Source organism: Danio rerio, chromosome 12 (genome assembly GCF_052040795.2).
Source record: "Danio rerio strain M-AB ecotype USA chromosome 12, GRCz13ab, whole genome shotgun sequence".
In the NCBI taxonomy this organism is placed as follows: Eukaryota; Metazoa; Chordata; class Actinopteri; order Cypriniformes; family Danionidae; genus Danio; species Danio rerio.
This window is the reverse complement of record NC_141032.1, coordinates 8,609,800-8,623,193: the sequence shown is the minus strand read 5'-3', so window position 1 is coordinate 8,623,193 and position 13,394 is coordinate 8,609,800. Positions and strand designations below refer to the sequence as shown.

At 31.2% G+C, this 13,394-nt stretch overlaps 1 protein-coding gene and 1 long non-coding RNA gene across 3 annotated transcripts in view; one reads left to right on the top strand and one right to left on the bottom strand.

Moving 5' to 3' along the window:
• Window positions 1-13,394, bottom strand: part of rhobtb1 (Rho related BTB domain containing 1) — a 46,120-nt gene that overhangs the window by 4,015 nt on the left and 28,711 nt on the right. For both annotated transcript variants that reach the window (XM_087275876.1, XM_087275875.1), the window contains 3 exons: window positions 9,082-9,232; window positions 3,725-3,813; window positions 1,137-1,242 (listed from right to left, as the gene is read on the bottom strand). In XM_087275876.1, the coding sequence (XP_087132002.1) occupies window positions 1,137-1,242; window positions 3,725-3,813; window positions 9,082-9,232 (346 nt within the window). The remainder of the gene's footprint in view (window positions 1-1,136; window positions 1,243-3,724; window positions 3,814-9,081; window positions 9,233-13,394) is intronic.
• Window positions 1-13,394, top strand: part of LOC147834392 (uncharacterized) — a 38,884-nt gene that overhangs the window by 1,478 nt on the left and 24,012 nt on the right. The window lies entirely within an intron of this gene.

Here is a 13,394-nt window from a genome sequence, read left to right as displayed (position 1 = left end):
CCCACCGCTCTTCAGATACGTCGCGCACCATCACCGCTACCAAGAGAGTGGTGGAAAAAAAAACTTCTGAGAGATCTTAATCGGTAGTGAAAATGTCGGGTTTTAAGAAAATGTTAAATGCAACAGAGCCCCGTTACATTATTCCTTCATAAGCCCATTTCAGTCAGATAATTCCTGCTTTTAGATCCACTAAAATGGCAGGTGATCAAATCAAGCAGGTGATCAAATCAAGCAGATCTGTGCTGTCTGAGGAAAAGGTGGACACTCATCTTTCTAAAAATAAAAAATACTTAATTTATTGAAACTGAATTTCATATAAATACTAAATTGTTCCTTTCTTTTTATTTGTTTAACTGCTACAATATTATATTATTGTTATATTATATTAGATTTGTTTTATTTGCTGCTATATATATATATATATATAATACTATCCCCCACCACCTAAAAGTAGTTTTGTACAAAAAGACCAGCATGAACATTTTTCTTCTGTTCTGTCATCCAAAAAAAATCTCAAAAAAATTTCACTTTTTTTTACTGAACCATTTGTTTAATATTATTATCATTTTTTTAAACCAGAAATAAAATACAAAATATAAATAAGTGCATATATATATATGTGGATATAAGTGCATATATATATATATATATAAAATACTAAATAATTAGTATTATTAAATAATATAAATAAATATATAATACTATCCCCCACCACCTAAAAGTAGTTTTGTACAAAAAGACCAGCATGAACATTTTTCTTCTGTTCTGTCATCCAAAAAAAAATCTCAAAAAAATTTCACTTTTTTTTTTTACTGAACCATTTGTTTAATATTATTATCATTTTTTAAACCAGAAATAAAATACAAAATATAAATAAGTGCATCCATCATCCATATTTGTACTCCGGTGTGTTACTGAGTGCCATCAGAAGCGAATTTTGTAACCAATTTGGTTTGTATGAAAATAGAAAGTCTAGGCTGATGAGTAAATTACAGGATAATTTCCATATTTGGGTAAACTGTTGCTTTAAGAAAAATTCTATGTAATAAAATGGAGTTCATGTTACTACAGGGGCTTTAAATCCCACACGGTTTGCATCGGTCTCATACTGTAAATTGTTGAGGAAATGCTCTTACCCGGCGATTTGGACTTGATCTCTTTGCGATAATTGGCACATATCCTGTTGTAATGGGTGCAGATGTGGTGTAAACACCAGGCAGCGAGTTGATTAGCATTATGGAACTGTCATCAAAACAACAGAATGAAAAAAGAAAAAAAAAAAAAACAGGACGTTGACATGGTTTACATAATAAACAGACACACTAGTGTTTAGTCTAAATAATGAAATATGATCACTGTAAACAAAGGCTATCATACTGTAATCTCCATTAATATATTTAAGAACGAAATACTACAGCTATTATCACATTTACAGTAGGAAAATGATATATGATGACCTATAACAACACTTATGATAGCTTTAAAGGATTTTTAACTGCAGTATATGTAGCTTTTGGACTGGCATAATAGATAAATTACATAATTCCAGTTATTACAAAATACCAGATATATATATATACAGATGTGCTATTACCGCCATCTGTAGATTACATCTGATTTTATTGTTTTTGAATGCTCCTAAAGTACAGTAATATAGTAGTTTACAGTATTTACTACTAATGTTGCTAATCATTTGCAGTAAATGTCTTTAATTGCATTAATTGTTTTAAAATGTTTACATTTTAACAAGATACATTTCTGATTAATGTGGATATTGTTAAAATATCTCAGTTAATCAAATTTTATATATATATATATATATATATATATATATATATATATATATATATATGTGTGTGTGTGTGTGTGTGTGTGTGTGTGTGTGTGTGTGTGTGTGTGTGTGTATATATATATATATATATTGTCTGTGTGTGTACAGATGAAGTCAGAATTATTAGCCCCCCTTTGAATTTATTTTTCTTTTTAAAATATTTCCTAAATTATGTTTATCAGGGCAAGGAAATATTCACAGTATGTCTAATAATATTTTTTTCTACTGGAGAAAGTCTTATTTGTTTTATTTCGGCTAGAATAAAAGCAGTTTTTAATTTTTTAAAAAACATTTTAGGGACAAAATTATTAGCCCCTTTAAGCTATATTTTTTGATAGTCTACAAAACAAACCATCGTTATACAATAACTTGCCTAATTACCCTAACCTGCCTAGTTAACCTAATTAACCTAGTTAAGCCTTTCAATGTCACTTTAAGCTGTATAGAAGTGTCTAGAAAAAAATATCTTGACAAATATTATTTACTGTCATCATGGCAAAAATAAAATAAATCAGTAATTAGAGATAAGTTATTAAAACTATTATGTTTAGAAATGTGCTGAATAAATCTTCTCTCCATTAAACAGAAATTGGGTAAAAAATTAAACAGCGTGGTTAATAATTCAGGGGGGCTAATAATTCTGATTTATATATATTAATGATTTTAGCATGATAGGAATATCAAATAAATACAGAAATATATTAATTAATAAATCTAACTGCAAAATAAATAACGCGTATTAGTAATTTTAATATTGAGTCATTTAATCCAACTTCATCATAAAGTCTATGTTTCACAGCACTAATATATATATATTTTTTATATAATAATATATTTTATAATGAAAAAACATTTTAGATTATTAATGACAAAAACAACAATCTTGATAATTTAAAAATATTTTAATATATGCTTACTCGTGACATTTCTTTGTGCATATACTTTAATATATAAGTATTAAAGGGCACCTATTTTACCCCTTTTACAGGATGTAAGATAAGCCTTTGGTGTCTTCAGAGTGTGTCTGTAAAGTTTTAGCTCTGAACACCCATCAGATTATTTATTATATATCGTAGAATCTGCCCATGTTGGTGTCTGACTACAGTGTAGCTGTTTTTGTAGCCTGTGGCTTTAAATCAAAATGAGCTGCTTCTCCCCGCCCACCGCTCCCACATGCGTGTCTGCTTCTCATCATGCGTTACGTCAGATAAACAGCAGTCAGAGACAGACACGGATGAAGATGAAATACAGCTCATCAGTCAAAAAAACAAGTAAGTTAATGTCATGTATTTGTGGTGTAGTTTATTCAAGCCTTTCTGAAATGATGAGTCTCACACAGATGCCGTTTGCAGTAAACACACAGACATGTATAATAGCGTTTACTGACACCATGAGGTTGTGGTGATCATAGCAGTTATTAATTACTTATCCATTTTACTGTTTTTATTACAAACATTGTTGCTGTTTTAAAAACTTTTAAAACATCCTTTAAAAATCACAGAGAGTTGTAACATTTTAATCTTTGCAAAAAAAAAAAGTTCTGTGGACTTGTGTATACATGTTATTATAGAAACATGGCGCCTGTCAATCAGTTCGGTGGGCGGGGAAAGCCACACTCCTACATCACGCTGCGGTGGGCCTCAAAATCACTGGCATTTGGATACTATTTTAACGTCTGGAGATTTAAAAAAATAGACTTGTTGTGTTTCTATCACTCCAATATGACTGTGGACACACTAAACCTACACAGTTCTGTCCGAACAGCTTACAAAAGTTGATTTTCATCATAGGTGCCCTTTAATGTTAGGGTGATTAATTATGATCATCACTGCACTGACATTTACTTTTATTCTTTACGAACGATCTGTTTTTAATAATGAAGGATAGACATACCTGAGCGAGCTCCAGATAGGTAAGTACCTCTCCATCAATGTCCTGTCCATCTTTAGATGCTTTTAGTAACTCGCTCACGGCGTATTGCTCTGAGGAGAGAAAACATCTGTTAAACAGAAGGCACATTTACATCAGCATTTCTTGCTTAGATTTGCAAGTTTATTTCTTGCATTCACACTTTAAAATCTCATAATTCATCACAATATTTTCTTAGTTACACTGTAAAGAAAAATCTTACGGTCTTAAATCATTTCATTGGATCAAACTAACTTTTCGGGCTGCTCAGTGGTTAGCACTGTCGCCTCACAGCAAGGAGGTTGCTAGTTCAAGTCCCAACTATGTCAGTTGGCATTTCTGTGTGGAGTTTGCATGTTCTCCCTATGTTCGCGTCGGTTTTTCTCCGGGTGCTCCGGTTTCCCCTACAGTCCAAAGACATGTGGTATAGGTGTATTGGACAGGCTAAAATTGGCCACAGTGTATGTGTGTGAATAAGTGAGCGTGTATGGATGTTTCATAGTTTTGGGTTGTGGCTGGAAGGGCATTCGCTGTGTAAAATGTATGCTGGATAAGTTGGTGGTTCATTATGCTCTGGCGACCTCTGATGAATAAAGCGACTAAGCTGAAAGAAAATGAAGGAATGAAATTAACTTTTGGAGTCATCTCAACTCACATTAATCAAACTGACTAACTTTTTTTTTTTTAAAGTTGAAACCTGATTAACTTATGAAATTTTTGTCATTATGTCATAATGAAGTACACTCTAAAAATAGAGTTGACTCAACTTAAAATTTCAAGGCAACAAACTTCAGGACAGTTTCGAGTTTCAATCCAATTACTGCACTTGACTCGTTTTAGTAGTAGAAGTAGTCAACTCTTTTTTTAAAGTGCATATAATCATGTTTATTTTTGAGATTTAAATTAGAATTTTCATTTTCCCAAATGTCATATCATAGTAGACAAATTTTTAAAGGATCATGTGACACTGAAGATTGGAGAAATAAAAATTTAGCTTTAAATCACAGAAATAACAGATTTTACTTCATGTGTTGTTAAATTTGACATTTTTAAAATCATAAAACTAAGAAAAAATTCAATGAATTATAAGACATGATTTTGTTATATGATTTTGTCTCACGATTTGATTCATAATCTTACAACTGTGAAATTTGATTTTGTACTTCCTGAGCAAAGTTAGAACTGTGGAATATAAACTTCGAGTTGTTATAGGCTAGAAGTGCACAACTGAGAAAAAAAAATCTGATTTTGGAGAAATAAAGTCAGAATTTTTATAGTCAATATATTTAACATAACAATTATTTTTAAAAATGAAGAAAAAAAAAAACAACTGCAAGAGTTTATAAACTTGCGGTTGCATGGAAAAGTATAATAAAAATATCAATAAAAAAATAAGCAACAATTGAAGTAGATTAAAAAGATTTACGTCTTGTATTTTCGAATTTATATCTATTTTATAATTTACTTTTAAATTCAAAATTGCATGAAAGAAAGTGTGAAAACTTTTAAACTTGCAATGGGGGATATGCAAAGCTAGTGTTGGTGAAAGGTTAATGTGACTATTTTCATACATTCAGTTAAAAAGACTTAAACATTCACTGTATAATCACTAGTACAGCAGGTCATGTATATCAAAAATTGTCATATTATAAAGACATGAAGGGGGAAATTGTCATTTAAAACAGTGCTTCTTGTCCAATTTGAGACCCACTTCATATCGTATATCTATCAGGCAGTGAAGATCACTAATTTTTAAAGTAAATCAGACCTTAAACTTGGCATTTTTATAATGGAAAGACAGTTCACTGGCTGGCTGAAATTAAATGTCGGAGTGCATATAACCTATTGCAAGAAATAGACACAATTTTAAGAAAGAAGTTTAAACTAAACTGCAAATTGTGAGATGTAAATGCACCATACAGGAAAAAATGAAGCCTAAAAAAGTACAATTCCAAGTAGCCTGGAAATTCTGAAAACAAAGCAAAGCAAAAGCAACAACAGCTTTGTGATATAATCTTTAAAAAATCGTAATTGTGATCTAAAGCGGCATTCACCATTTTTTTAATTATTCCTTGGCAGGAACAAATATGCCTGGCATAAAAAGCATTGTTTAAAAAGAACAATATTTCACCCGATGCTCAGAAATAAGGTTCCACACAAAGCACCACAGCAGCACATTTACCCAGAATAATATTTCATCCTATGCTTTGCTACTCTTGCAGACTGTAAATAATCTGACGCACAAAAAAAAAAAAAAAAAAGAGAGAGAAAATGTTTTCCCTCTGGGGCGGTGCAGGCTACGCAAAAGCTGAGGTAAATAGTTGCATCTGGAGTCACAGATAAATTTCAGCCTGTCACCGCCACGTCATTAGATGACGTCCGCCGGACAGATTGTAGTGTATGCCACACAAAGCTCTGCAGAGACGTCCTCTTTAATTTGGCACCTTGACATCACTCGTTGCTTAGCAACACTGAGCGAAATGGCTAAAAGGCCTGTTTGCTTTGAGTCTGAGGTGGCCGAGCGGCTCTGCCCTGTGCTTGAGGAGGAGCATGTGTGTTTGTGTGCTTTGAGTGTGTGTTGAAGGATGTTGCAATCCCCTACCGACACTGTGGTAATTTACCTTTCAGAACACCTATTCTGCTCACCAAGGCTGCATTTATGTAATCAAAAATACAGTAAAAATGTAAAATAATATGTATGTTTTTATTGAATGAGCTGTAAAATCTTATTTATTTTTGTGATTTAAAGCTGATTTTTTTTATTTCTTCAATTTTCAGTGTCACATGGTTATTCTAATATGATGACTTAACGGTCAAGAAATATTTATTATTAATGTCTTCACTGTTGAAAAGGGTTGGGCTGCTTTATTTATTTAATTATTATAACAACAGAAAACCAACAATGATCACCTCAGGTACACCTCATGTGCTTTATTCAGTGTTGAATGCTAATAATGTGAGTTTGAATGCCATTTTACATGACATTTATTGCCATACTACTGAAAGCAGCAGCAGATAGTTCACCTCAGATCTTGAAAATAAAATAAACCGTTTGAAATTGAACTTTAGAACTGTGAATCAGTGCAAGCCAACACATATCAGTGATTCAGCATGTACATTTAATAATGTTGAAGAGGTTTAATATGTATTAATTCGATTATAAACCTCACCATTTCGTTGGAGTGCAGTGAGTGCACTATTCTGTGCTTCTGAATGTCTGGATTTAAATTTCTGTCATGTTTCGTCTGCTGCTAACAGCCCAATTGCGTATCACTGCAAATCAAGTGTGCCGCAAGCCTGCGTTTGAGTGAAGGTCTCGGCCGTTAGATCGCCCCCTGGGGGCTGGCTGCAGTACAAGTCATAAAGCCCGCCTCCTCCGTGTTAATGAAGGAGACTTGAGCCCAAATAAAAAAAATTATTACACTTGCAATAAAATGTCCCGAAATATGGTTCTGGTCGATTAAGGCACTGGTTATTGTGCTGAAATAAATGCAGATCTTCATTTTTGTAAACAGTTTGTTTTTAGCAGTAATTTAATGCTGGGCGTATCATCGTGATTGACAGCTGTGATTGACAGTTTCTCAAAGCAGCGCGTCTGAGCTTCGGCAGGAGACTGAAATGTTATTATTCGATTTCTGTGTTATTTTACCATGACAAAATGAGTTCAGCAGTAAACTATAGTTTCTGACATACATGATCCTGGTGGAACACTGTTTATTCGCTAAGTTCAGGGCTTTTTTCGGGCTTTATTAGTTTGCTGATACACGCCTAGCCACCCAGATAGCAAAACACAGTTCCGGCTAGATTCTCGCCTGCCGGAGACTTATCCCTTAGAGCTCAGACTGACTACCTCTGCTGGACCTACTCCGGATGCCTGGACTCACTACCCGATTCCAGCCCGAGTCAATCGAGCCAGATGCCGCATGCGAGCCGGAATCAGCCTGCGACGCCGCGAGTAGGTTATGCGCTGCGGTCCGGAGCTGGCGCGATTTAATATATAAAACCCTCATATTTGTTAACGTTATTACATCCATTTGTGTTGATAAGACAGCAAACGCATGCTGAGAAGTTCGGGGGGCGTGGTTGATTTTACATAAAGCGTTTGGTTGGAAGCTCTACTCCGCTCATTTTCGCGGCTCCTCCTCTGGCTCCATCAGACAGTCCTTCTGCGCATGTCAAGGCTCCAATTTCAGCAGTCTTTTGCGACAGTTTGTGCCCGTCAAGCAGGCGTTTTGCACTCAAGGCGTTCAATGGGAAAAGGGCTGTCGCGTCGTCCATATTTTTTACAGTCATTGCTGCAAATCTTGTCATGTAGCGTGTTGTTAGGACACGGGGTTACAATATAACCTGCTCACTTAATGTTTACGTTCCTAATATTTATAATATTTACTAATTAATAACAACCCCATGTGGAACTCTAAATCGTGGGTGCATACTTTTAGTGCCTTTATGACTGAATAAATCACACCAAGGCAACCCGTGGTGCTGAAATATAATTGGCTTAACTGGCATTGGCCAGGTTAAAGGGCCCAAAACAAAGACAGATAATCCGGCAAGGAAATGTTCAAAGCAGAATATCTAACTTTAGCATTGTTTTTCAGATACAAAAATGTTCATTTAGCATGTTTCCAAAATATCTGCAAACATGTTATAGTATTTTTATGCTTAGAAGTGTCAAAAGCACATTTAAGACAATAAACATTTGAGTTTATGTAACTTATTTCCATCAAAGAGATAGTTCACCCAAGAATGAGAGTTCTGGACTCGTTTACTCACCCTTCACTGTATTTGTTTTTCCTAATATGGAAGTCAGTGGTTACAGGTTTTCAGCTTCATTCAAAATATAATCTTTTGTGTTCAACAGAAGAGAGAAACTAATAAAGGTTTAATGTCACTTGAGGGAGAGTAAAGAGTGAGCAAATGTCCATTTTTGAGTGACTATCCCTTAAACAAATGAGTAAATTAAATTAAATTAATCGCTCTGTAAAACCCAGCAGTAAAATACAAGAAAATTAAATTAAATGTAAAATTAAAAATGTATTATATTTAATTACAATTAAATTTAAAATTAAAACTTAATTAAATCTTAATTTGATTTCATTTTACTTTTGGTTTTACAGAGTGATACACTGAAATTAAAATAATTAAATTAAATTAAATTAAATTAAATTAAATTAAATTAAATTAAATTTAATTTAATTTAATTTAATTTAATTTAATTTAATTTAATTTAATTTAATTTAATTTAATTTAATTTAATTTAATTTAATTTAATTTAATGGTTGGGTTCTACAGAGTGATCTACTTGCATTGTAAAGGGTGCGTGTTGGCACAGGACTCACCTGTGAGGGCGATGAGCCGTGGAAGGCACAGTCTGTTGGCCAGGGCGATCAGCTCCATTGGGTCCAGGTCTGCCATGGGCGACAGCTGATTGGTGTAGAGGTACTCCAGCACTGCCTGCATACATACTCTGCTGGTGTTGGGGAATGAGACCTGGCAACACAGATGCACTCATGTCTTTATTTTGGAAACAATCCGTTTGTTCAATTCCATTTGGTGCCGCTAAGTCAGCGTGAAATAGCGTTTACAACCCATTTACTTCTGAAATGCTACACAGTTCTAAGTGAAATAGGAAATGGGTGAGGAAATGTAGAACGAGATTTGATTTTGTACATCAGAAATTGATTCAATTGTATGGGGCATCTCAATATGATATTTTTGGAGCAGTTAAAAAATCTGACTTCTGATATCCATGACAGCTGGATTAGATAAACAGCAATTTTTGTATTTTCTTCAAAATCCAGCTGTTGTTACTGCAATTATTTTTTTTATTCAGTTGATCCTATTATCATTATTATTATTATTACTACTATTATATTTATTACTGATATTATTACTACTACTATTATTATTAAGAGTGAAATTAATGTAAAATAATTATTTCTGATCTGTTTGAACTAATTAATGGCAAATAAAACTAGTTAATTTAGATGCTGTTACCATATAAAGCATATTTTGGGTTATTTTATGAATATACTTTATTATTATATAGTCTATATACTATTATTATGATGACGAAGAGGAGTCATCATCCAATAGAAATATTTATTCCAACTCAATCTAACATATTTATGATAAAAGCAGGTTTAGATGTTTCCAAATAAAGATTTTGTGCAGTATAATTATACACTGTAAAAAATGCTTCCACACAATTTCTTCATGTTGTCCTAAAACAAATGTATTAAATGAACTTGATCGCTGTTACTAATTTAAGTGGATTGAACATAAAACAAATAAATTGTCCCAAAGAAAACCGTAAGAATTTTGAAGATTCAGCTAATTTTAAATAAGTAGCTTAAACAAGCAGCAAAAGTTTTTTTTTTTTTGTTTTTTTTTTAGTGTGGTAGTATTATAAAATGTTTTGTATGATTATTCATTTATAATTGTTGTTGTTATTATTATAATTATTATTATTAATAATAATATTATAGTAGTAGAAGTAGAATAAATATGTATGTATATATGTATGTATGTATATATATATATATATATATATATATATATATATATATATATATATATATATATATATATATATATATATATATATATATATATATATATATATATATATCTTTGTTGTTGTGTGGTTACTGTTTTTGGTATTTATTAATATCATTGATACTACTTTAAGCAAAATAGGAATAATATTTATTAATATTTTACTACCTTATTTCAATGCTTTTACCAGATAAACTAAGTTTTAGGTCAAAAATAAATGTATTCAAAAATAAAAAATGCAGTTGAGCAATAGGAAAATCTAATAGGAACAATTATTCCTACTCAATCTAACATATTTGCGATAACACTAGGTTTAAATGTTTCTAAATACAGCAATTATTTGTGCTCCATAAATATAGTATTATTATAAAATGTTCTATATCATGGTTATTAGTTGTAATAGAATTAGAAGTAATTTATATATATATATATATATATATATATATATATATATATATATATATATATATATATATATATATATATATATATATATATATATATATATATATATATATATATATATACACATACATATATATATATATATATATATATATATATATATATATATATACACATACATATATATATATATATATATATATATATATATATATATATATATATATATATACATACATACATACATATATACACATACATATATATATATATATATATATATACATACATACATATATATATATATATATATATATATATATATATATATATATATATATATATATATATATATATATATATACATATATATATTGTTATTATATTATTAGTGTTGTTATTATTATTATTATTAATGTTGTTGAGTGGTTATTGTTTTTGTTATTACAATTACTACTACTATTGTTGTTGTTATTATTATTATTTTTACTTTTATTGTTGTTGTTGAGTGGTTGTTTTTGTTATTACAATTACTACTAATATTGTTGTTGTTATTATTATTATTAATATTACTATTACACCATGAAACATTTAGTATTGGAGTTTTTTAATGAAAAACTATACACATTATAACACATTTTTGTAATAAAACAATAGCTAAGACCTGTAATGTGTATTAAAAATGTAAAAGTGTCACATTTTGGTTTCATGATGACCTTCAGAAGAGTTATGTCATCAGTATCATCAGTTTAAGTCACAATTCATGACAACCTCTGGCTCATAACATACTTATTATCGCGATATGATTTTATAATTTTTTTTTTTTGGTAGTTATAAAGTATGACTTTATTCTACATCCCTAATCCTACCCAAACCTAAACCCACTTCAAATAAAGTGTTGACAGTTTATGATTTAATTACAACCTGAGCATAAACTCATAAACCAAAACAAAATAAATAATGCAAAAAAATAGACATTAACTTATAAGATGTGCAGTCAAATATTGCAGTCTCTGGTCAGCTGAGCTCTGGAGACGGGACATTTCAGTCTCTAATCTACAAAACTCACCAGCAGTCCAGCATTACTAAGCACATTTGGGCAGAACACGCAGATAGATGCTGCTACGTAACCCATTACATAATAGCGTTCAAGGGCAAACACAGTAGACCGCTGTGAGTTGAGCCGGGGTAGAATAACCACTCCAAAAGAGAGAGCGGCAAAGGAAAAAGAGACACACTCTCTCGGATTTGAGCAAACGCTTTAGACTTAAGCCTGAAAGTAGGACGCTGCCTAAAATACAGCTGTCCCAATTGTTACACTGGCATGAAATGTCAGAGCACCAAGTCATATAAAAAAAGGCTGGCCAACATGTATTGAGTCCCTTGTGCAAAGATTAGCGCGGAGGAAAACAGATCACTGTCTCTGAATGACGTCTGCTCTTCCTCCTCAGGGAGGAAACTGGCTTTGCTTTATTTCCACCTGTTAAGGAGGAAATTAATGAACAGTGCCACAGATGAAAGCGTCTGTTTAGACAGTGGAAACAGGATTAAGTGTGCACGCGGCAGGTGTGGAAAAAAACTAAATGCATGTTCGCTTCAAAGGAGAGGAAGTATTTGTATTAACGGTGCATCTTTGATCATTAATTATGAATAAGGTAAATATATATATATATATATATATATATATATATATATATATATATATATGTATATATATATATATATATATATATATATATATATATATATATATATATATATGAATAGAACCGTATATGATTCCTATTGCAGTATATTATGAGGATATTATTCCAACAAAAAGCATTACAAAAATATTTAATTAAATATTTATTTAAATGCATAATATTTATAATTTTTCATTTTATTTAAAATTCCATTAATTTTAATTACTTTAATGTATAATAAATATTTAAATATTTGTTTTTAATTATACTATAACAGGGTTTCTACAGGTTTCATCAAGTCAAATTAAAGACGTTTTAAGACCATTATGAATGAAATTTCAGACTTTGGCTAAATACTGAGGATTTTTTTCTAATGTCCCAGTTAAACTAGGGATGTTCAGTTTGGATCACGTGATTGGAAATCGGGCCCGATCATGTTGCTTCAGACTGGTTCAGAATCACTTTGTTGCAGACACACCATTGGTTAAATGCCTTTGAAAACACTGGCACTTTTATTCATTTATTTATTTATTTTTAAATGCCTGCCGGATATTTTAAGTTGAGGTGCTATTTGTTTTTATACTAGATTTACTGATGCAATAAAGTCCAAAAGTGAAGAATTTATGTTATTTATTACTTGATTCTTCAAGCTACCTCACAGAAGTGCTCTGTTTGTTAACAGAGTTGTTGAATGTTAAAATAAGGCCAATTAAAAAAAAAATAAGGAACATCCTAGATCTGTTTCTTTGCTCTTTTTTATTTTTTTTATTGTGTATTATAAAAGTATCGGATTGGGTTTTGGTATCAGTAGATACTCAAAATCAAATGACTCGGACTCAAGGTTTAAACAATTTGATCGGGACATCATTAAAAACAAATGTTATTGTAAGGAAGATAATTAAACCATATGTATATAAATAGAAATATACATAGAGCAAATAAAGTTAATAAATACAAATTTCAAAACTTTTATTGAGATGGGGTGTTGGTGATTGGATGGGTGT